General features: G+C 46.1%; 1 protein-coding gene across 1 annotated transcript; it reads left to right on the forward strand.

The window, feature by feature from the left end:
• The first annotated feature begins 3,472 nt into the window (after nt 1-3,472).
• Nucleotides 3,473-26,172, forward strand: LOC144722737 (phosphatidylinositol-3,5-bisphosphate 3-phosphatase MTMR6-like). Its single transcript, XM_078601096.1, has 14 exons — nt 3,473-3,651; nt 7,499-7,627; nt 8,314-8,479; nt 9,247-9,404; nt 10,255-10,380; nt 11,122-11,262; nt 12,101-12,233; nt 13,200-13,309; nt 15,099-15,224; nt 16,170-16,219; nt 18,958-19,158; nt 19,954-20,088; nt 21,319-21,445; nt 22,544-26,172. Exons 1-14 carry the CDS (start codon nt 3,628-3,630, stop codon nt 22,886-22,888), a joined length of 1,971 nt encoding a protein of 656 aa, XP_078457222.1. The 5' UTR covers nt 3,473-3,627; the 3' UTR covers nt 22,889-26,172.

Here is a 26,172-nt window from a genome sequence, read left to right on the forward strand (position 1 = left end):
CTGGGTTATGCCCACTTTAACAGCCATGCCGGGAGCTGCACCTGACTGGCGATCTGCAATCACATGGAAGTCTGAACGTTCGTTTTTTGTGTGAACTCCTGGTAAAAAATGCCATTGAGTAGTAATCCCTGCATTAAACAGCTTTACTTATGGTGCATAAGAAGTTGATCATGCATGCATACTTAACTGCAAGATGGGAATCGCACCCCAATATTTTAAACGTTTGCATCGCAATGTGTGCCACTTGTGCATTCTAAAATTTGTGCGCATGAAAATTTTACAGCCAATTTGCTAAAGCTACGTGCAATTTGCGTTAAAACTTGCAGACGGTTTGCCATTTCAATTTCTGTAAAGCTTCCATGCAACATGTGATTTGCCTAGGGATTAGTATGTAACATATGATTTGCATGGAAACGTCTGACTTTCACCGGCTGCACACATCGTGCAATTTGTGCACAACATAAAATATGCTGTACATTTTTTTCCAGCAAGCGATGATTTTCTTTCAAACATATTTGTGGCGTGCAACATGAGATTAGCATGCAAATTGCTTGCAACTAGGAACAATTTGTGAACCGAATAAGTTCTGCGTAATGTGCGATTGGTATCCAATTCGTATATTGCTTAAGATAAGAAGGACAAAGCGCCACGATTTGCCATTGTTCAAGCACAGAAGACTTTTGAGTGACTGACAAGTCATCACCAGCCCAGGAGCAGGCTTCTTTCAGGCCCTCACAACCAACGGATTTTGGACTTTGCTTCTCAACCATAGATATTTGAAAGCTGACAGGTAATTGCTGGAAAAAGGCTTCAAAAAATGACAAGTTTATCTCCCCCCCCCACCCACTTCCCTGTATTTAAATGCATCTGGTCCGGGCAAAGTAATACGCAAAATTGTTGGTTCTGTCCCTTGCCATTTCCATGGTCCCCTGCCATACCTTCATGTTGAACACTGAAGTTCCTGTGCCATCTCAGCCTATTTCTAATCCACCACAGATTATAAGGTAGGATACGCGAAGAGGTCAATTGAAATAGGTTCGAAGGTTTTAATTTTGAATTACAATACTGCATTGTTACATAGTTGAAAACTGACGGTGCCATTCCGTGTAATATTAATATCTTTTTTTTTATTGCAGCCACATATTGTCACCACACTGCGTTTGGGACACACGTGATAAATGCTATCATCACCAGCCTTGTTCCATTCACTGCTGGATGGAGATATTTCCATGCTCTTGCCAAACTTTACAGTCCTGGAATGCTACAACCCATCTAAGTTCTGCATGCGATTTCCTTTCATTGCTCCATCTCCACAGCAGTCATCCTCCTGGGCCAGCTCCGTCTTTTTCCCACCATTCAATCTCGTCCTTTGGTTATCGTCCGATCCAAAGTCACTTTCCTCAGCAGCCGATGTCATGTCTAGTTTGTGTTTCATGCCTAATCCACGTATTCCTACTGCAGTTTCTCGGTGTGATTCCAAGCAAATGTAACTCTCTACACTTCTTGAAGCAAATTTCCGCCTTTCCGTCTTGTTTGCCAGTGCCCACGTTTCTGACAGAAAACGGTTCAGCGGAATGAGTTTCAGTCCGCAGTTGGCACGAGGCACTGATGGAAATCTTTGTTTTTCAGGCACATTTGTATGATGCATTGCATTATCAAATTCAGTTCGTCACTCCCGCCTGCTCTCGTTTGACAATTATTTGATCAATCGATCACAACGCACCGTCAATAATTGCTTTAGTTATGCATGTGCTGCTCTATTTTACAGTTGTGTCTCTTCTACAATAGTTTTATTTTGTTTTGAAAACGTGGTGTACTTCTACTTAGTTTTTTAAAATATATATTTTGAGTTAAACTTTTTAGCCTTCACTTAATTGTCAAGTGATTGAATTATATCATATAATGAATTGTATTGATATGTTTTGACTATATCATCAACCATTCACTTCACATGACCATGCAATATTTAAGGATAGGATTTATTTTCAGCCATGGAAAAAATACAATACTACCAGACCCTGTTGAAGACAAATTTGTACCAAATACCATTTGTGCATGGATTTTATTGACTATGCAAATGCATTTTATTCAGTAGAAAGTGAATCAGTCATCCGAACTTCCACATCACAACCCATGGTCTTAAAAAACTAAAAAGAATATCAAAACCACTTTAAAATAAGGAACCACTACATTGAGATTGCATGAATATAGTGGCAAAATACAAATCCGGCAAAGAGGCAGGCAAGAAGATCATTAATTATCACCAAAGCTATTCACGCAAACATTTGACTGGAAAAATAAAGGCATAAACATAACTACGAAAAAAATCACAATGTGTTTACATGCTACAAATAAAAGCAGAGCAGCCAAGAGCCCATTTCCTGAACGTATTCAAATGCAGAACTTACTCTTGCTGAATCATTCCTCGGAAATTGCGCTTTTCACGTGTTGTTTATTCACACAGTAGTATGTCCCCTTTTTGTGCATCCACTTTTATGTAGCTGAAACAATTTGCCAAGAGTATTAGAGCAGACGTTGCTTCTACGCCGTGATGGCGAGATGTTAGCTACCGAATATACACAAGAAATCGTGGGTTCGATCCCGACCCTGACGCCTGTATATTTGGATTTTGCGTGTTCTCCAACGTGGTCGCGTGGATTTTTCTCCGGGTCCTCCGGTTTTTCCCTCCAAGTTTAGAAACATGCGTTTAAAGTATTTGGCTGCTATAGATGTCCACGTGATAAGCCACTTCGTTGGACTATAACTTGTGGCGAGGTCGTTCCTTAAAAAGAGCTATATAGCTCAGTGGGCCTTACCTGGTTTAATAAACGATTGTTTGGTGTATCGTTTACACTCTTTCCCCGTTTACCAATTTACTCGACATTCAAATACAAATTAATGTGTTCCACGCTGCACGCGCCGGATGATTGTTAAATACGTACCACGTCACGCGAAAAAAACAATTAACGCTGTCTCAGTGTGGGTGTGTGTGTGTGCGCACATGTTTCACATGACGCAGACAGCTTTGTATTGTTGTTGTGTGTGTTGTCTTTGCCAATGGGGAAGAGTCGTTATAGTGGTGCACGCACTGAGTTCTAAACCCGGCCACCCAATTTCGATTCCCGCTCACGACTAACATCAGTGACCCAAAACCTGAATCGGTCCTGGGCCCCCGCTGAGGTCAACTCAGCCTCATATGAGCACATGCCCATTGCCGAGTGTATAAACATACGCAATGGGGAGACAAAGGCGGCCGGGCGGGGGGGGGGGGTGCTGGCCTCCACATAACCACTGTGTCAGTTAAAGGTCGAGAAACCCCACTGTTTCAGTTAAAGGTAGACAATAACCACCGTGTCAGCTCAAGATTGGAGAATAACCACTGCCAGTGGAAGGCTTTGTACAGGGGGAGGAGCGGGGTACAAGATCTTTGTCAATGCAAGTGCCCAATTGCGCCTGTAGGGGAAGTGGCGAGCACTGGACCCCATCTCGCCGTTCGGAAGACCCCAGCTCGCACACGCATCGTCCCCCCTGCCCCCGCCGCTAAGGTTCCCGTAAGGGCCCCCCCACGCCCCCGGGGGTTTAATTGCCCCCTTTGCAGTTTAGTGAAGGGGACACAGCCGGGCAATCATGGAGCACATCAGGACCCCCAAGGTGAGATTCGCCCCCCGACCGATACGTGGGAGTGTGGTGATGGCGGGGTACGCGATGCCACATCCTCCATACAGTGCCGTGGTGTTTGTTTCATTATATTACTCGTCCTCGATTGGCTTCAGTTACCTCTCTTTTCCTCTGGCGCTGTTGAGCAAGCTTCCTTCCCTGACATTTTGAATGCCGATTTTTTTTTTTGGACGAAAGGCGAATTCGGTTATTGTAACTTATAAGCAACGTGCCGCTGGTTTCTTGCGATTATCGTATATCCTGTCGTGATTTTTTTTCTTCAATAGCTTACGAGAGCTCCCGTCGATATTTAATGTTGTGAGCGGCTATACATATTTTGACGGCTGCCGTACAATAGAATGATGGCTTAACCGTCAACACTGCCACCCCGCTAATCCGCAGAACAGCAACGTTTATGTTATGTATACTCGACACGTATGGACGTGGTGAGAATGAGTAACAACGCACCAATGCTGAAGAAGAATAATCCTCACCAGACATCACCTATCAGGAGACGCGTGGCATCACGCGGACTGTACAACAATAGTACAACGATCCTGCGTATTCCACCAGATTTTATTTTTGTATCATCGCACGCGTCGTGTCTGTTTCTATGCACAACTTTCATTAGAGGCGTATGATGCCAAATCAATCGTTTTAGACCGTGAAACAATAATTCGTCATTTGTGCTCGATGTGTGTGACCACCGTTCAGCACCTGGGACAGCTGCCGTTTGGTGCCCTCTGAATTTGACTTCCGGCACCATGATGACACGCCGAGATTGGTAGCTCACAGATGATCTCTTGTTCATCGCGTCGCGCCAAAAGTTGTACTTGAGAACGTCTGCAGCGCAGGCGGCAGAGCCCAAACTCTCGTGGCATTAACGCAAAAAAAAAAATGTTCCCAACCAAGCGATCCGCAGGCGATTCGTGACGTGATTTCTGTTTAATATGCTGCGGAGTTGACATCACGACGAACGTATGCGCAATTGCAAATGCAGCGTGTCCTGCAGAAATCAGAGGTGGGACAAAGTCATTGTTATGCAAGTCCAAGTCGAGTCGCAAGTCATCAAATTCATGACTCGAGTCTGACTCGAGTCCAAGTCACATGACTCGAGTCCACATCTCAGAGGTGGGACAAAGTCATTGTTATGCAAGTCCAAGTCGAGTCGCAAGTCATCAAATTCATGACTCGAGTCTGACTCGAGTCCAAGTCACATGACTCGAGTCCACATCTCAGAGGTGGGACAAAGTCATTGTTATGCAAGTCCAAGTCGAGTCGCAAGTCATCAAATTCATGACTCGAGTCTGACTCGAGTCCAAGTCACATGACTCGAGTCCACATCTCAGAGGTGGGACAAAGTCATTGTTATGCAAGTCCAAGTCGAGTCGCAAGTCATCAAATTCATGACTCGAGTCTGACTCGAGTCCAAGTCACATGACTCGAGTCCACATCTCAGAGGTGGGACAAAGTCATTGTTATGCAAGTCCAAGTCGAGTCGCAAGTCATCAAATTCATGACTCGAGTCTGACTCGAGTCCAAGTCACATGACTCGAGTCCACATCTCAGAGGTGGGACAAAGTCATTGTTATGCAAGTCCAAGTCGAGTCGCAAGTCATCAAATTCATGACTCGAGTCTGACTCGAGTCCAAGTCACATGACTCGAGTCCACATCTCATAGGTGGGACAAAGTCATTGTTATGCAAGTCCAAGTCGAGTCGCAAGTCATCAAATTCATGACTCGAGTCTGACTCGAGTCCAAGTCACATGACTCGAGTCCACACCTCTGGCAGAAATACATACAACCGGAGTGCGTTTATACAGAACTTGGAGTTGGGATTGACGTGCGCGGTACGTGCTCGTCACATCCACGTGGTTTAGGAGTAGCAAAAACGAAACGAACTCTCCCCTTACATTGTTATTTAGCTCCTGAACTTATTGTACTTGTACGCAAGAATAGAAACTTAGTGCTGGTCTGATTTAAAATTCTTACTCGTGAATGGACTGCTCAACTTGACACTGCTTGACTTTAAACGTAGGTTTTGACCCTCCTTGCCGACGAACGGTACTTCTGGTCTGCGAGCTAATGTGTCAATGCATAAAATTATATGAGGTTACGACACATGTCTTGAGGCTTCACTTTTTAACAAGTCACTCGAGCCCAGACTAGGTAGGGTTCACGGACTGCCATCAGTGTGTGTCTGAAGCAGAATGACTATAAACTGCATGAGAATCTATTCATCATTCAGGTCGAAAGAAAAAATCTCCCAAAGAGTGCTACCTGACAGTGACACTTTGACAGTGTCTAATTTGGCTCGCCCGGCTTGTTGAAATTAAGTTCCAGTAGAGCGGTACTCACCACGATCAACGTAGATGACCTCCCCGAAGACGTTGCCGTATTTCACGGAACGTGACGGTGCTATCGTCAACAGCATCTATGCGAATGTGACTGCATAATCACATTTTTTTTGGACAAATTATTCTGGAGCACTCCCATGCTTGCCACTTGGGAATAATTACACTACGGTATGCTGCAGGAGTTTTAATTCGGGACGGGATTATTTTAGGTGTACAGATTACACACTCCTAAATATTTGTTTACACTGCACCCGCCTTTTTGTAGTTTAAACACCACTGGTGAAAAGTTAAAACTAATGCGACGTTGAATTATGTTTCTAAACCTTTATACATAATAAAATGATAACTTATTTTTGCTTGATGTATTTCATTTCACTGAGTTACTCCCTTTGGTATAAAACCAAAGATTGCCTGTCATTGTTCATTAAGATCACTCTTAATATCATTCTAAACTATACTCGTCGTCTTTTCAAAACTGTCACAACAAGACCTTGTACCTCCTGTCGTATAATGTGTTTCACTTGCCCTTCAGGTGTTTAACATGCTGCTCGACCTTGCCCATCATCACATGCCGCACAGTCACGAGTACGGGTGGAAGTGCCAGGCAAAAGCAAAGCAGCTTCGTTGCCTCCGAAGAGGCTCAAGAGGCCCCAGATTCATGCAAATATAGGGGTTGATCAATTAGCTCAAATTCAAATCCTAATAAACGTGATCTACTAAATAACCTTTAAAATCCAATGAATCTCTCTCATCTGAGACTTGTATCACTCTCTGTTATCTTACTATTTGTTTGTTTTTTTCTACATATCTCTTTTTTCACGATATCTCACTCGTCTATCGTTCTTCTGTCATCTTTGCTAGGATTTTATGAATTGAAAGGGGGTGGCCTTGACAGTCATTGATGCGAAGGACCCACCAATGGGCTAGCGCCACCACTTATGAACATCCGCTGCTGAAGACTTTGTATCTGCAGATGAAACACGTGGTTTTACGGACGATTGTTCTGTTTCCAGGTAGAAGGGGTTTGTAAAAAAATGTTTGTAAATGTTTGGTCAAAACTGCCACCGTTGACTTCTGAAAAAGAAACGAGAGGCTACGTTCTCACACTGAACCCGATGCCAAGTAAGGGAGTGAGATTCAATTCGGTTATAAACACGAGACCACCATGGGTTCCTCACTTGTCCATATCAAATATGGGACAACACTGAATTAAGTAATTGGACCTTGTATGACTATTTCAGCCCAGGCTGATACAGGAATTCCAAAAAAATCCTAGGCGAGCGTGAGCTCTAAATGTAGTTTCAAGTTTAAATTTGTTTAACCAGGTGATAATCAACAGACCGGGATGTGATCCAATTTGCAAGAGCAACCTGGGTCACCAAGGTGATAAAAAATTACCAAAGCAAAGTACAGCAATGAAGAAAAGTGATCAGAAACGGTGATAATCGATGTCTGCCACAATAACCGTTTTGTGTGTCGGCAGGTGGAGGATGTGCAGCTCTTAGGCAGTGGGGGAGCAAAGTCCATCATGGGTACACTCTACATGACCGCCACCCATCTCATCTTCGCAAAGAAGCCAAGCCTGCAGCGAGCAGACTATCGGGAAACTTGGGTATGTGCGCAGGCTGCTGTGTGACACTTTGGTGGCGCGTGGCGCATGGGAATACCAACAAACAGAATGTAATTTAGATCTTCTTGGTTCTTTCGGTAAAGTCACGTAGAATGGAAATAATAAAATAATAAAAATAAAACTTTATAACATTAAATAATTCTCACTCAGACTCTGTCTTCTCGACAGATCTGTTCTCCACCTGAGGACGGCTGCTTGCGTTGTGGCCGAAACGTCGTGAGAATAATTTTATTATGTTTTATTTGTATTATTTTATTATTTACATTCTACGTGACTTTACCGAAAGAACCAAGAAGATGAATCCCTGCAGTCACGAAAGCATTAAATCGAAATGTAATTTAGATGTTTCACACCAATTTTGTCATGGGTTTTGCAGAATAATACGCAGATTATTGCAAAGTGCACATGTGATTTAGTTATAATAACACTTTTCAGTGTTAAATACATTGTTTAGAATTATGCTTTACGTTTTTACAGCCATAACAAATGTCTCATGAAACTATTCTGTCAGTACGGCATTGTTCACTATGCATGCTCTCATTTGTTAAAAGTTCATCCAGTGGGAATAGTTATTGACAGAATGCCATCGTGTGCAGTTTGGCAATGCATCGCTGAGTGTTTTCTCCTGTCTAACTCACTGGTGCCCTGTGGCTTTGTGGCAACTCAAGCTGGCACACAGCCTTTTGGCATCGCTTGAGAAGCTACCACCGGCCGGCGCTGGCGGCCCACTGCTGCTCCTGCACACCAAGACCTTCCGCTCACTGCACCTGAAGTTCCAGTGCGAGCAGGACTGCCAGGACGTGCAGCTGTCTCTTGTCAAGCTCTGCCGTCCCGGTGTGAACGCTGCACGGCACCGCGACACGAAATGGCGAATTGCACAGCATCACCAAACGACCTAACCGCGAGGCCTTTATAATTTGTTGCGAGGTCTTCCGTGGGAAAATAAATGCTTTGTCTGTATAAACTCTCCAGTTTTGGGGGTAAATCAGAGCCACGGTGGTTCTCACACTGAGCTATGAAGATGAGTGACCGGAGTTTGATTCCCGCGACGGCTGCACTTCCGATTGGCACGGTTGCTCCGTATGGTGCGAAAGAAATTCAACATACACACGACTAATATTTGCGCCGATTGATATCTCAGCCGGTCTTGGCACCCTTCTCTCACCTTCATCAGCCCGCACTGCCGTGTTCACCGGTGGCCACTTGTGCGTGTCCATGTTTTGGCTCGCTTGTTTCAATCCGCTGCTGCACGAGGGCTCTCCTCCACCCATCGTGTGGACCGTGGAGGTCACTCGAGCTCCCCCCCGCTGGTGCTTGGCTGTGCTGATCGGGGCGGGTTGGTGAGGGTGGGGAGCGTAGACGTGGCAGCGTAGTCAAATGCAACGGTGGATTTTTGCCGCGCTGACCACAAACGGTAATCCTTACCAGTAATCCTTAACGCAAGGGTGATCCTTAACACAAGGGTAATCCTGAAAGCGTGGCACTGAGCCGCTGACGGCGTGAGCGTTGAGCTGAGAGTCACGAATGACGGAGTCAAGGTGACAGCTGTTAAAGGCGCGCGACCGTGACGTCGATGCTGGCATGTGTGCGCGCTGGTACAGCCCACCACCGGGACCTGTTCGCCTTCTCGTACAGCCCTCGGGTGAGAGCCACCGATCGCGAGGAAGGATGGACCTTGCTGGACCTACGCTCCGAGTTCCGGAGAATGGGTGTACCCAACAAGCACTGGAAGCTCACGGATATCAACGCAAACTACGAGGTCGCCTTAAATGAACTGGAGTACAGTCTTATTCACCTACGGCGCGGTAGTAGTTGCGTTTCCGAAGAACACCGCGTTTTGGAAAAGTCGCGTTATAATAAATAACGTGGGGTAAAGCACAGTCCGCGACAACGCGTGAGATGCGCTTGCAGGCTGAACTAAGACTGAGGCGCGTGGGTAGCATCGAGAAGCATCCAGCAGCATCCCGCCTTGCGTGACGCTGCTATGCCGAGGCGGCCATGCGACCGCTTATTCCTACTCGTGCGACGTAGCTCTATTCACTCAATCGCGTCATATCCAATTCGCATCTGCGTTATAACCAAAATTGTGTTCCCTCATACGTTCACCGCGTTATATCCAAATTGCATTATGACAACACGTGGCGTTATAGGAGAACAGACTGTACCAACCTTACATTTGTTTTCCAGTATTATCGTCTGTTGCTCATACATCCGATAAAAATCAGTGTGCGGTTCACAAGTAAAGATGAGCATGGTACCGTGATGGCTGACACAGGCTTGTAGCTACGGTCAAGCAGACTTGCATTGCATTATTGTCGGTGACAGAGATTGCACGACAAAATAGGACCCCAATTGAGAATGCACAACAACTCACCACTCGGACCGCAAGCATATCTGAGTGTGTTCATTCATTTATTATTGATGCAAAGAGCTGGTGCCATTTTTGTTCGTTTACTCTCCGGCGGCCTGCACTCCACTGCAGCAGAGGTCCAATCTCCTCGACAACACGTTTATATAACGCCGTGACCCCCACCCGGTCGCGTACACGCAAGAGTTTGCGCCGTGCCCGATGCCTTTCGTAGCGCAGCGGGAACGTTTGTGTTGGGCAGGTGTGCGGGACGTACCCTGCGGACCTGTTCGTGCCGTGCGTCTCCACCGACATCGTCTTGGGCAGCGCTGGCTTCCGCAGCAAGGCCCGCTTCCCGACCCTGTCCTACCTTCACGCGCACAACGGGGTGAAAGGCTGGTGCACGCACGCACGCACCCACGCACGCACGCACCCACGCACGCACGCACCCACGCCGCCCCGCACCGCAGTTCTTAATCCACTGCTGGATGAAGTTCTTCCCATGTCTTGCGGGCCGTGAGATATGGGGCATTAACCACATGTACCTGTGTTTGCATGTTCACCACAACTATATGTGGTTAATGCAGACATGATCCCTTGCGAAAGGTCTCTGTTTGGTGTTTCAACATCTTAACACCTGTTTTATTGTCAGAAAGAGTCAACCCGATTCTTATATTTTGATACTGGCAAGGGACTAAAGGGGGGTCCCGTGATGGTGGTGCCCACGCTGGCGAGATGTACGTACACGTACGGCCCATTTGCCAATCTACTCCTGGGTCGTGGGGGTTATTTAACTATACTTCACCACATTGGTCAGTGCGGGGCAGTAAGTCCAGTACCACAATGGATGTTTCCGCACTGCCCTCCGCTGCTGCCCACGTAGCCCCCGTGGTCTACAACACCCGCGACGCATGGCGGCGGCCCCATCCAAGGACTGCCCCAGGCTCCGAGATCTTGAATAAAATCTGGCGCATTCCGTGTCCGCCGCCTCTCTTCGCCTCTTCAAAACGCTCGAGCCGCCGTCATGTACCCGATCAACAGCGGGGGCAACTTGGCTCCACCAGCGGTGAATAATTTAGACGTGATTAACGCCGGCTTGTGGCACCGCACGCCCGTCTCCCCGTCCCAGGCGGCGATCTGCCGATGCAGCCAGCCGCTCTCGGGCTTCAGCGCCCGCTGCGCTGAGGACGAGCAGCTCCTGCAAGCCGTGTGGCGGGCCAATCCGGGACCGGGGCATGAGACGCTGTACGTCGTCGACACCCGGCCTAAGGTGAGGTGTAGAGAGAGAGAGCTCTTGAACGGGGCGACTGAATGGGGCATCTGTCACGGGTCAGCAATGCAAGATGTACTCGTATCGAAAGTTGCCCTTTAAAAAAAAAATAGCAGGTAAGGCCGACTGGGCTTTGTCGCTCTTTTTTTAGAAGCGACCTGGCCAGAAATAATAGCCCAACGAAGTGGCTTGTCACGTGGGAATGTATAGCAGCCAAATATTCAAAATGCATGTCAATTCTAAATGTCGAGGGAAAAACCGGAGGATCCGTAGAAAAATCCACACGACTACGGAGAAAACATTTAAACTCCAAATATACAGCAGGCGTCAGGGTCGGGATCAAACCCATGACCTTCTGTATACCAGGCGAGATAGTTAACATCTCGCCATCGTGGCCCCCCGTTCACTTCACCACATATATCCAAAGGCATAACACGCCAATATATTCATCTTCTTGGTTCTTTCGGTAAAGTCACGTAGAAGGGAAATCATAAAATAATAAAAATAAAAAATATTTTATTATGTAAAATTGTATTATGTTTTATTTTTATTATTTTATTATTTCCCTTCTACGTGACTTTACCGAAAGAATCAAGAAGATGAATCCCTGCAGTCACGAAAGCATTAAATCGCCAATATATTGCCTGGCCAACAAGCAAACTCTGGACTGGTTTCAATGTTGATGGTCCGATCAGCAGTCAGGCTTGTTAAACATTTACCACCGCGTGGGCAAGCTGCTTTAGGCAAGCTGCCTCTAGCCAATGCAAATAGCAATAACTTAATTATCTCCACCATCCATGCCGTGCTGCTGCTGCTACTGCTGCTTTTTTTGTTGCAGTTGAATGCAATGGCAAACCGCGCGGCGGGGAGAGGCTACGAAAACGAAGAGAACTACGCCAACATTCGCTTTGAATTCCTCGGCATCGAGAACATCCACGTGATGCGCAGCAGCCTCGCGAAGCTGCTGGACGGTACGCGGACATCAAACATCGACACAGAGCCGCAGTGTAGACTCAACGTAACAAAAACACGCGCGCGCGATTATGCTCTTACGTGTACATTTGTGCAGACGTCACACGCCGAATAATAATGATGCTTATGACCGACCCTAAGGTTCATTCTTGGAACCATTTCAAACCGGCCCGATGAGTGGTGCACGCTGTATGGGCAAAGGCGCAGCCCTGCAATTTCTGGACGGAGCTTAGGAGCGCGGATATTTGGCTTACCTCTTGCGCGCTGGCCACACGTCTCGCAAGAGCTGATTTGTACCCACCACTCACGACCTGCCGGTAGACTTAACTGCGATGAACATACTGATGAACTGCGATTGAACCCATCTGTTACAGATTAGCATAATATATTGTCATATAATTACAATAAATCCCGCTCCGTTCTCCGCACCTGATTGGCTGATGTCATCTTGCTCTATTTAAGACCAGAAGCAGGTAGATCTCTTCACAATTGTGGCAAAATCTCCCGATGATGCTGGATGTAATTACCAGCGAAACATCTCACTCAAATTGTAAATGTTGTGGATTCACTGTCCAACACACGTGTGGGCTGAAGTAGTAACTAACTGGCACGTTTTGTTTACGGGACAAACCTTTTCTGATCGGCCGCGTCGAGCGGTGGTGGGTTAACGACGCATACTTACGCGATCTAACCAAAAAAAACCTTTATTACGTGATGAACCCATTTTATACTGCGCAAATTATAAACTCTCGCCCATTGTTCGAACTTCGCTACGGCCGCATCGGCAGAGCGTTGCACTCGTAATGCGTCGGCTCACCCATGCCTCCAGCTGTCACTTCCTAAATGCAATGTGGAGCCTGCACGTAGCAAATGCCGGCGGATCGCTGCACAACACTTGACTTCCGTCTCACCGCGTGGTGGTCCGGGTGTCTCCGTGCTGTCGTGTCTCTGTTGGATCGCCCCAGTGAGCCAGGCCCGGGGGCTGAGCCAGCGTGAGTTTGTGTCGGGACTAGAGGCATCGGGCTGGCTCCGGCACGTCCAGTCCATCTTGCAGGCCTCCACTGCGGTCGCCAGCGTAAGAGACGCACCGCGCAAGCCTTACACGTCGCCACGAATACGTGGTAGTTTTGCGGCAACAATTTTGTTGTTGTTGTATCAAACTGAATTATATCACTCAACAAAAACTCAACCCCCCCCCCCCATCCAGCACCCTTCTTATGGACAGTGCTGCGTCTGTGAACTTCCGTTGCCGATGTTTCGATGTCATTCCTTTCCATTCTCTTGCCTCCTCCTCCACTCCACCAGTCTTATAGAGATGTATATCGAAGCGCCTTGTTCCAAGGCGGTTTTCACGCAATTATAGAAATTGTGCCTAAGATGATAGTGGTTGAGATAAAGAGTGGGGTTGTTATGAGAAGTGGTGGTGTAGTTATGGTGACAGGAGAACGAGTGGGACAGGGTTAGGAGTTTGGGTAGTGATAGGGGAGTGAGAGTGATAGGGGGAGTGAGAGTGATGGGGGAGTGAGAGTGATGGGGGAGTGAGAGTGATGGGGGAGTGAGAGTGATGGGGGAGTGAGAGTGATGGGGGAGTGGGAGTGATGGGGGAGTGAGAGTGATGGGGGAGTGGGAGTGATGGGGGAGTGAGAGTGATGGGGGAGTGAGAGTGATGGGGGAGTGAGAGTGATGGGGGAGTGAGAGTGATGGGGGAGTGGGAGTGATGGGGGAGTGAGAGTGATGGGGGAGTGGGAGTGTTAGGGGGAGTGATAGGGGAGTGATATGGGAGTGAGAGTGATAGGGGAGTGATGGGGGAGTGAGAGTGATATGGGAGTGAGAGTGATAGGGGAGTGATAGGGGAGTGATAGGGGAGTGATAGGGGAGTGATAGGGGAGTGCGATTAATTGGTTTCTTTTGTGGTACATCGTGTATTTGCGTCAATTAAACCTATAATCCTCCAACAACCGGACACAGATAAACAATTAAAGTTGTCACCAATTTATTTTTTGTTTGCAAAAAAAACGGGCCGTGTTGAAATGCGAGAAAGATTTTGAACGAAGGCAACTGGCACATTTTCCCTCGTGACAGCTTAATTGGTTTGGGTCTGTCAAGTGCTAGAGGGTTATAGATCTAACTGACGGCCTGCCTACACGACCCAAGCCAAAATAAACGTACTACGAATCGTAATTTTGCTCGTGAAAAAATCTACGTCTCATGAAATTATTACGAACATCTTAATTTTATTATTCTGTCTGACCCTTGTTAGTTTTCGTGAGCATCTTACTTCTGGGCGAATTTACAGTTTTGACCTTGACTTAACACACTCAGAAGTCGGGATACAAATTGCCTGGAGCGTCAGTTCTCCAACGCGAGCCCCACACCTCCCTATGGTCGAGATTTACATATTTAATAACAGATGATTGCAATATAGGAGTACCTAATTTATATGCAAATGGAGAATATTGGTAAACATAGAAATTCACACCACTGGGAGATGCTGATGATGGCATGGGGAAACACAGGCCTTAACCGCCGTGCTGCTTGGTAGATATTAACAATTAGTTAGCGGTGGAAACTGAACCATTTAACAACGGGCGTCAAGTCTACGAGGATTTTCGACGTGACCGCGTTACTTCCGGAGCACAAGGCAACCCAGAAAAATCTATTGTTGAACTGTACTGTTTGCTCCCACGTCTATGCTGCCCGCCTTCACTGACCCAACAGGAGTGCTGAAGCGTGGTCAAATCGCCCCCCATGACCCCGGCAGCAGATCGACAAAAACATGGGCCGTTTTGTGAACATCAGTGCGGACCTTCACGGGTTGTTGACGCACCTTGTCGGTGACCTTTGCCCCCGGTTGACCCTGACAGGCGGTGTGCGACAAGGGCGTGAGCGTGCTGGTCCACTGCTCCGATGGCTGGGACCGCACTGCCCAAGTGTGCTCCGTCGCTGGGATCCTCCTGGACCCCTACTACCGCACCCTGCGTGGATTTCTGGTGAGCCACGTGGTCACGTCCCCGTCCTTCGAAGAGCTCATGCGCATTTCTTAACTATAACTAACAAACAATATTTTACCAGGCAAGGCCCACTGAGTGATATAGCTCTTTTTGAGAAGTGACCTGGCCACAAATAATAGCTGGACGAAGTGGCTCATCATGTGCAAATACTCTAAATGCATGACGTTGATTCTAAATGTGGAGGGAGAATCCGGAGGACCCGGAGACAAATCCACACGACCACGGGGGAGAACACGCAAACTCCAAATATACAGGCGCCATCAGGGTCGGGATCGAACCCACGACCTCCTATATACTAGGCGAGCTAGTAAATGCATGCAGGTGTGAATGGCCATTGATGTACTCAGAATTGATTTATATATATAAAAGGGAAATTTGTGAATATGTGTGTCCGTTCGATATGTTTAGCATACTTCCCAACATGCAACAAACTTGAAATTTGGCATGTGGGTAGCTTACAGACTGTACACAATGCAAAAAGTATAAAAATATACTTTTGTATTTTGGGGGGGCGGGTCACAATAATGGATATATTTTTCATGGCAAGTAAGCGGTGACATCAGATCTGTGATGATAACCCGAGTTCAATTCTGCTCACGGGCCAACACCAGTGATGATTATCCTGGGCCTCCCCTAGGTCGACTGAGCCTCAAATGAGTACCTGATGTGTAAATATTGCCACTTGGGAGACAAATGCGGCCGGATATGGTGCTGGCCACCCACCCCCGCGTCTTCATAGGAGCTCGCTAACAGCACTTGCTCCCTACAGTCCATTAAGACTTTATGCAGGGATGTTTGGGGGTTTTTGTGTGTGTGTGTTTATCAGGATCCTTTTGGAGTGACAATGAGTCGGCACCGCGTGTGCCGGTGTGAGAGAAAAGCTTATCTCACTGTGCGTCTTTTGATCTGCTTCTGTTCGCACAGGTCCTCATTGAAAAGGAGTGGATTTCTTTCGGACACAAATTCAGCCAGAGGTAAATAAAAGATTTGAAGCTTTCATGACTGCAAGGATTCATATTCTTAGGTTTTTTCGGTAAAGTCACGTAGGTAAAAAATTAAAATTAAAATTAATAAAAGTAAAATAAAAATAAAATAAAAATAAAATAAAAATAAAATAAAAATAAAAATAAAATAAAAATAAAATAAAAATAAAATAAAAATAAAATAAAAATAAAATAAAAATAAAATAGATTTGAAGCTTTCGTGACTGCAATGATTCATACTCTTAGGTTTTTTCGGTAAAGTCACGTAGGTAAAACATTAAAATTAATAAAAATAAAATAAAATAAAAATCACGACGTTTCGGAGGCAACACAAGCTTCCGTCTTCAGGTGGAACCGTCACAGCCACGACAGCTGTATCAAGTATCAAGTACAGCTGTCGTGGCTGTGACGGTTCCACCTGAAGACGGAAGCTTGTGTTGCCTCCGAAACGTCGTGATTTTTATTTTATTTTACTTTTATTAATTTTAATGTTTTACCTACGTGACTTTACGGTAAAAACCTAAGAGTAAAAATAAAATAAAATACTTTTATTAATTGTAATTTTTTACCTACGTGACTAAACCGAAAAAACCTAAGAATAGGTAAATAAAAGCCAGTCGCCGACAGCACGGGATGAATCATAAACTATCACAGATTCTGGAAAAGGTCTAATGCTGGGTTATTTCATCTCCGTACTGCTGACCTTCATTCTATTTCCCACGTGGAGTTCCTGCTGGCCCAGGCAGGGACTGCACACATGCCCTCAATCGCTAGATCTCACCAAAGGAGGTGTTCGTTTTACTTGAGAGGTATTCAAGACACGCAGTGTTTTTCTATCCTTTTTTGTGTCCCCACCCCCCCCTCCCCCATTGCCCCATCGTTTCCCAATTGGGCTGTTGAAATCTTGCCACGAGACTCAAGAATTAATCCGCATCTCCCACAGAGCAGTGCAAAAATTCCTTTCAGAGAATGACCCACAGAAGCGAATATCACAGAGCTATTTCTGAAATCCTTTTCAGTGATCTCTGGCCCACAGAAATCACTCACTGTGCCACTGAGAGTAATGCTCATAGCGTGACAGACTGGAATTTATCCAAATTAAGTGCATAATACAATTAAAGTCATCGGTGACTGGACTCGGACCATCAACTCACTTCACTTGAGACCCTGATTTAATTACAGGTGGCTGCCTGGATTTGAATGCAGAGGAAGGAAGTACATTTGGACGAAATGGAATGTGATTGCAGCGAATATCTTTGGCGAGACGTAGTGCCAGTCTTTTGTGGGCTTAAATTTGAGAACAGTGGCGATTAGGAGTACTGAGCCATACACAATGGCATTTCTAAAACAAATGCAGCACATTCACCAGTGTTAATGCCAACAGTATGCATTCAGTTCTGCAGCCAACGTAACTAAAAATGCGGCGAGAATATTTATTTGCGGAGAGTCTGAACGACCATGTTTCAGTTTAGAAATAACGTCTCGTAATCAAGGGCCAATTGAATGTGTTCAGCTTTTATGCTGGGATGTGACCTTCACAAGCACTGCATTGATGTGTTCAAATTAACAGTGTATACAAAATAAACTCTATGCTGCTCTTGGAGGTGCCGACAGGAGGAAACTTACTGTGCGGAAAAATCCGAACGAATGCGATGGGAAGAAGAAAGGCCACTTTGATCACGCGATGCCCCAGCAAATTCTGTAAAACTCAACAACGGCATGTCACTTACAAGTTACGCGGGTCAATGCCACCTGGAGAAGATTCCAGGCACACGTTGACAATGATGGCGAACAAGTGGAGACTCTTTGACTTTTTGAAGCTATTGACATTACATTTGTTATCATGTTACAGTGTATTATAATAATTGTTTTTTTACCCTTTTATTTGGCAACAAAACTGACACCTTTTTTACAACGAGTCATGTTTGCATTGACCACAATACCTGCGGTCGGAATGCAAACAAAAAACACAACTCTGATAATGTATGCACTGTCCTTGAAATTGATTAGTCCACACCCAAGACAGCTTTTCTTAGAGCATAGTCTCACATGGTGTTGGACCAGATGACGCCAAAAGGCGCACAACTCAAAGACAATGCACCATTAGAGTATGAGAGCTCGGGGTAAGCATTTACACCATTGGAACCTCATTTGCCAGTAAAAAAAGGTGTCAGTTTTGTTGCCAGATAAAAGGGTAAAAAAACAATTATCATATTTTGCTACTGGCAAAGGAGGTTCCAATGGTGTTACAGTGTATTATTATTTTTCCATTAAAAACGATAATCCCATATAAGTGTTCGCATTTTTTTGAAGCACCCTGAATATATATAGGCACCCCCAAAGGGAGCAAGTCATTGTGTGCTTATATACGTTTGTGCTTGTATGAGAAGTTACCCTTTGCCTTGTATGCACGTGTGTTGAACTTCCATTGCACCGTACGTAGCCCACCGTGCTAATCGGAGGTGTGGGGGAAGGACAACAAACTGAACACAAGACGGAGTTCTAAGCAAATGAGTTTCAGTCTAGATTTAAAAAGTGCATCGCTCCAGTGGCTATCCCCCCACCAGTGTAATGTAAGGATCCACTTTCTCACATCAGAACTTTGCTTACAAGTATGTGTGCTTATATCCAGCTAGCACCACAACAGCAGTAGTAGTAGTTGCAGTCGTCACGTTTTCACAGCGCGTCACATTTAACCGCCCGCTGCGTTGTGTCTGCTCCGTGCCAAGGTGCGGCTTCGTCGAGGGGGACGCCAGGGAGGTTTCTCCGGTCTTCCTGCAGCTCCTGGAATGCGTGTGGCAGCTCTCGCTGCAGTTCCCCTGCGCCTTCGAGTTCTCGGAGCGGCTGCTCACCAGCGTGCACGCCCACGCGCAGTCCTGCCAGTTCGGAAACTTCCTGGGCAACTGCGAGCGTGAGCGCGCCCAGCTCAGGTGAGGGGCGGCGTAATCGTCAGGATCTTCACTCGGAGGGCTGTAGTCGTCGAAAGGCCCGTCGCCAACCGATGCAGCCGAACGAATGAAATCGTTGCGCGTACAAGCGTTTAACGCTCCGAATATGATTATTATTATTAGATTGAGTTCAACGGTAAGCTGAAGAACAATTCCCACAAACAAGTTTAGCAATTAGATACTCAAGATTACCATCATTATTCATACCTTGACTCCCGTGCAGCAGTATAATTTGAGGCGCCACAACAACAGGGCGTTTGAAATAATTCCCCAACAATGAACTCTGTCACTAAGGGACACTTACGATCTGTAACGCCGTGCCGTGTTTATTTTTGGAAGTGTACCATGCGTCGGAACACGTGAACAGTGAACATAAAAACACACGTTGAGTAAAATATCACCCAAATTATATGGTCAATGCACGTTCATCCTAGTCAGGATTTCGATGAAGGTGGACATGTCTTCTTGGTTCTTTCGGTAAAGTCACGTAGAAGGAAAATAATAAAATAATAAAAATAAAATATTATAAAATACAATTCTCACGACGTTTCGGCCACAACGCAAGCAGCCGTCCTCAGGTGAAGAACAGGGCTGTCGGAAAGACAGCGTCTGAATTTCAGACTACCGAAAGAACCAAGAAGATGAATCCCTGCAGTCACGAAAGCTTTAAATCGAAAGGTGGACACGTGTTTGTTTCAAACCATTTCACTGAAACAATGCTCTTGACTGCACCGCAGACGATGCGTGCGATGTTACATTTTGTCGCGCATGCTCTAGGGTGAAGGAGAAAACATATTCGCTCTGGGCTTTTCTGTGGGACAAACGGGAAGAGTTCTACAACCCGCTGTACCGCGCCGATCACAGGCAGAACCGCGGCGTGCTCAAGCCCAACCTGGCTCCACAGTGCTTCAGGTTTGACAAATCTGCCCGCACCAGTGTAATATTCTGAACAAAAGAACACAACTCTTATTCATTTACCTGGGGATCAGACGCTATGTCCCCCCCCCCGCCCCTTCCCCTCCCCGTGGACACATTAGCTGCCGGCAACACAGAGATGTAAATGTGAGGAACAACCCACCATTGCACAATAATAGGACCACAATGCACTTACTCTTTGGTTCTTTCGGTAAAGTCACGTATAAAGATAAAATAATAAATTAAATACTAGCATACGACGTTTCGATTGCAACACAAGCAATCATCATCAGGTATAAATGAAATAGAAACACAAATCTAGTATACTTAGAAATGTAATGTAATACAACAGAGAGTCGGATAACATAACAGTCAACACCCTACCTGGTTGATTACGTTCTTCCTGAGAATGCTAAATTTGAGAGAGAGATCAAACACAGAACCAGAGACATATAGACAGACATATAAGCAGAGACAGATATCACAGAGATACATAGAGAGAGACACATACATAGGCACACAGAGAAACCACGCCTCTGTGTCGAGGCCTTAAATACACTTCTACGGGAACTGCCGTTGTATTTTGCCTGTGCGCATTGAAACTCATGGCACACGCAGCATTGCCACAACCCCAACCCTGTAGCATGACCCTGTTTAACGTGGGGTGGGTATGCATAGGGGTGCATGACACAGTCGCTAATAAACTAACTTTAAGTCACGTCACACGGTTCGCAGGCCGTGGAACTGCACCAGTGCTAACGGTCTGTAGAGACCCCAGGAACTGAGGTGCCTCTCTGGTGAGATGTTTACTACCTCGCCTGGTATACAGGAGGTCGTGCGTTAGATCCCGACCCTGACGCCTGTATATTTTTTGCATGTCTCTCTCTCCGTGGCCGCTTGGATTTTTTTCCGCGTCCTCCGGTTTTTCCCTCCACATTTAAAATCAACATACGGTTCAGAATCTTTGGCTGCTCTAAATGTACACATGATAAGCCACTTCGTTGAGCTATCATTTATGATGACCAGGCCGCTTATGAAAAAGAGCTACACAGCACATGGGGCCTTACCTGATAAAATAAAAATTGCTTAGTTTTAGTTTAACTGGGCTACAAAGAGGGGAAGGGACATTTGACAGGGCTCCTCTATCGTTCCTTGAACCAAGGCCCATGACTACCACGCAATGCCACCGTGTGACTGTTGTCAAAATCTCCGGCTGCAACTGCGCAGGTTCTGGCGAGGGATGTTCGATGCTCAGGATGGGGCGTCGTATTCACGGCCGCAGGTCGCTGAAGCTGTGTCGAAGCTGCAGCAGAAAACGCAAATACTTCAAGGCGAAGTTACAGAGATGGAGAAGGTACGAGCTCAACACTTTGCTTTTTTGCAGCCCACGTTTTGAACTGTTGATTCATCGGAATCAGCATCTTTATTTATCCTTGGAGAAATGCGATGAGCTGTGAAGCATTTTTTCACAGATGTCCAGTAGGGGTGGGTCAGAAATTCACAACAACAATAACAACAAACAATACAAACAACATGATAGCAGCGTATGAAAGGTGAGGGGTCAACTGGTGGGCAGCAAAATCCACTGTTGTTCTCTTCCCCTCTGCTCCCGCCCACATCTATCCTTCTGCACGTTCTCCGACTCCCCCACTGACCAGCGTGGTGAAGTATGGTCAAAAACCCGCCGTGAGGCACGTGGAGTTGGGAGAGCCTCTTCCAGCAGTGAGGTGTACAGTGCACATAGCTCAGGGGTGACGATGCATCTGTCAAAAGATAAACTGGACAAATAAAATGTTTCTGTTATTGTCTAGCAGAAACCTTGTGAAACTCTTCTAGTACCACAGAGAACTGTTTATACGTAACTTTTTTCTAATTACATTAAGAAAACTAGATTTTTATTAGTTCAGCCTGAATATTAGTATACAGTAAAACCTTGGACTGCGAGTAACTTGGTCTGCGAGTGTTTTGCAAGACGAGTATATTTTTTAAATAAATATTAATTTGAATAACGAGCGTGGTCTTGCAATACGAGTAGTACGTGTATACGCTTTGTCTTCCGAGCGTCACGTGCTCACAACTGATATACGAGTGCTTTGGATTACAAACACGTTTCCGGAACGAATTATGCTCGCAATCCAAGGTTTTACTGTATTCTTCTTTCGCACCGTACGTAGCCAACCGTGCTAATCGGAGGTGCTGGGGAAGGACAATAAACTAAACAGAAAAAGCAGTCCTAAAGAAATTAGTTTTCAATCTAGATTATTTAAAAGTGCATAGCTCCAGTGGCTTCCTAAGCTCGGGAGGAAGAGCGTTCCAGGCGGCCACAGAAGCGCATCTGAAAGCGCGTGACACGGTGACCCGTCTTTGTTCGACGGCCAGCCAAAAGCCACCACTGCGGCTGCTGCTGCTGCGAGGATGATGATGGTTTCCCACTCCTTATCTTCGCGAACAGACCTTCACAGGACTGGGAGGCACGCTACCGAAGCAGCGTTCGCCCAGCCCAATCGGCGCTAAAAACCGCAAAGCAGCCGCCGAACTCACCCGCCTCATGGTGGCTCCCGAGTGGCAGGCGCCCGGCGCCGGTGGCGGCGGCACTTGGCTCTCGGCCGCCAGCGAAGGGGGCAAGAGCGGGAACGGCAAGGCCGACGACAGCTCCAGCGTGCATGACGCTGAGTCGGACTGGTCGGCGCAGAACAGCGACCAGGAGTCGGGAATCGCGGACGTGAGCCGCTCCTCGCCGAACGGGGAGGACGGCCAGACGGGCGACGATACCGGCGGCAGCCAGGGCCGTGGATGAGTCTCGGGCGCAGGTTGGCGCGATGCGCGGTGCGAGACCGGGAGATGGGCAGTGACCGAGACGTGGGGAAAATGTTTTCACGCAAAGGTACACGGGAGTTAGATGTTTGTTGCAATTGTTTCTTCTTTTATGAGGAGAATCTAATTTTTTTTGTATGTTTTGTATATTTTATGCACGTAAACAACATCTGTTGCCAACCATTAACTTTGCACTGCTGATCCAAGGCCTCCATAATTTCCTTACATTTATTCCTTTTCCTTAGTTGTAAAACAAAAATGGCCAGTAGTGACCTCTAAGTATTTTAATTTTAAAACTGCATCTATGTATTCCTAAAGACGGCAAATTCAGCTTATTTTAGTCATTATTTGTTTCCAAAGTGCTAGATACTCTATTCATATTCTGGAAACACTGAACAAGGCTAATGCTTACCATTAGTGTTTTAAGCCCTCTAACCTGTCCTGTGTGTATGTTAAACTTCTTTCGCACCGTACATAGCCAACTATGCTAAAATTGTTAATCCTAGTTCCCTTCCCATATCTACCCTAGGTATATATCCTATTAAGTATACGAGAGTGCAGGTTGGAATAAAACTCGGCTGATTGGAATGTTTCCGAAAAACGGACGTTAATTGTGAAAAGAGGCACAGCAACGTGCTAATAGAAGAACGTTTTGAATCAGTGGTGCGTTAGCCGCTGTGGCATAGCGAGAGTAACTTTGACATTGACAAAGAAAATTAAACGAAAGTTTAAAAAGTGTCCAAAGGAGGGACGCGTCGCTGGAAGGGTGGCGATTGGCAGCGGTGAGGACTCGTGATAGAGGTCGCAGCCAAAAGAACGTCAACAATCGAGGTGGAGCGATACGATCACCTCGTGTGCAGGAGACCCATTGTCGCGTCGTAGGACTACGAGAGGTGGTGGAAGCTTGAGGATGCTTTCATTTAGCAGTGGATAGGCAATGGCTGATCATTTCGATGTGTGTGTGTGTTAAGTCGTATTATAATTTCAGTATTACACGGCAAGACAATTAATCGAGACTTGAAACGTCGTTGGTTAGTTTGCACACCAAAGACTCTTTCCCTTAAAAACCGGATTCCCAAAACAAAATCAAAATGACAATCAAAATTAACCCCAGCATAAATGCCGGGGCACGTTGCAAAACTGTGAAGCTCATCGCCTGGATTATCTCCCAGGATGTCCACAAACCTTAAGGTAAGAGCTTCACCGGCAGCGATGTATCTCAACAGGCACTCTCGGCCCTCGCCAAAACTGCTTGAGCTTTGACCTCAGTCTGGTTATCAGCATTGGCAGTTGGACAGAGGGACAGAGAAACACAAGAAGGCCCATCCAGGCCCTCCGCGCTTCGTGCCACTTTGTGGCAGGGGTGATGAAACGGGTACCGTGTGGGTAAATTACATTTCTCCCACTCTTTAAACTTAACTTTCACTGAATTTTTTTTTTATTTGACCAGGTAAGGCCCACTGAGCTTCATAGCTCTTTTTCAGAAGCGACCTGGCCACAAATGACCGTTCAACGAAGTGGCTTATCGTGTAGAAATGTATCGCAGCCAAATACTATTTCCTACTCAATTGGAGTGGATTTAATGTGAAGGCCGCAAATGCACTTTTTTTAATTTTGTTTACCAACTTGTTCAAGTTGTGCTGTGGGCATCAAGTCATGAGATAGAATTCATTTGAAAATCTCACAGAGCAGTGTGTCCGCTCTGTCAGACAGTGGCTGCAGATGCGATTTTCCAGACAAGAATCCTTCAAGTGGCCTGTTTATCCTCTACACCCACAAGCTCTGCTATGAGATTGTTCGCTGCATGACAATCAAGCCGATATTGATTCCTACAGGTGGAATTCAGCCAGATTAGGTGCACATTTTAATTCGACATTGAGGTGTTTGTGCAGTAAGTTGATTGCCGAGCTGTGGCTATTTTACCGCACGTATTCGATACCCAGCAAACTAAATGCAGTAAAACATTGGAAACTTGTTTGTAATCCAAAGCACTCGTATATCAAAGCACTCGTATATCAGTTGTGGTCACGTGACGCTCGGCAGACAAAGCGTATATGTACTACTCGTATTGCAAGACCTCGCTCGTTTATCAAATTTATATTTATTTTAAAAATTGCACGTCTTGCAAAACACTCGCAGACCAAGTTACTCGCAATCCAAGGTTGTACTGTATTGGATTTTATCGCAGCGCTTATAAAGCACCCACCACGGAGAAAGGTTCGCGAAGATTTTCCGTCACTCTCTCAGTGGGAGAATTTTCCTCCAGTTATTTTTTCCCTGTGGAAGCTGCGTGTAAGAATGGACCAAACACCTGTAAGCTCACTTCTCAACCTAGGTTTTCACAAATAACATTTTCCCGCTACTAGAGGCTACGCATGATTACAAGTGTATCAGATCACCCTCGGTAGCATTATTGTTTACTTTTTGTATTGTTTCTTTTTTAAAACGTATTTGAGATGAATCTCTTTATTATTCGTTCGTGCTTTTTTGAGCTGGGACAAAGTTTACGACGGACTAAGTTGCAGAGTATTAACGTGTGTTAGTAATGCTCCTGTCAGAAAACACACTACTACTGCAACAACAGAAAACGAGACGCCTGGTGGGAGTTTAACACCCCGAGAAGTGGAAAGACCAATTACGAGTCTCTCTGAAGCCTGCAGTCGTGGGACCACGTCCCGCCTTGAAAACCATAAGGAGGGTCGACAGCCAGTGCTGTGATCAAAAGTACTCATAAATTCCAATGATGCATACAATTATAAGCTAAGTGATGTTACGTAGTAATAATAATAATCTTCTGCCCTGTGTCAATCCAGTGTCGGATGAAGGCCCTCCCCGTGCCGTTTTGGATCATGGGGGGGGGGGGGGGGGCTGTTTGACCATACTTCACCATGCTGGACCGTGCGGGTTTATTGAAAGGGAAGGAGACGGGGTGCAGATGGCAACTCGTCACTGATGCGAGCCGTGGCTGGGAAGGAAACTCAGGTCGCCCGGTTCATAGCGCAGTGCACACTAATCACTGCGACGCCACTCCCCAGGAGTACGGTGGCATTTTCACGTGAAAAAAAACATTTACCTTCGCTTACATTATAACTGGGTGTGATGATGTCTGTAAAGTAGCTGCAATACCCTATTTATTACACGCTGGTGTAATTAGTTGTTCGTTTGTCTGAGTGTTGTAGAATTGAACGACGGAGTGCACGCGTCATTTCAAGGTAGAATGTATACACACACACAAAATAAATGACCACAAGAACCTGTTGTGACCAA

This window comes from Lampetra planeri, chromosome 15, assembly GCF_965212315.1.
Source record: "Lampetra planeri chromosome 15, kcLamPlan1.2.h2, whole genome shotgun sequence".
Classification (NCBI taxonomy): Eukaryota; Metazoa; Chordata; class Hyperoartia; order Petromyzontiformes; family Petromyzontidae; genus Lampetra; species Lampetra planeri.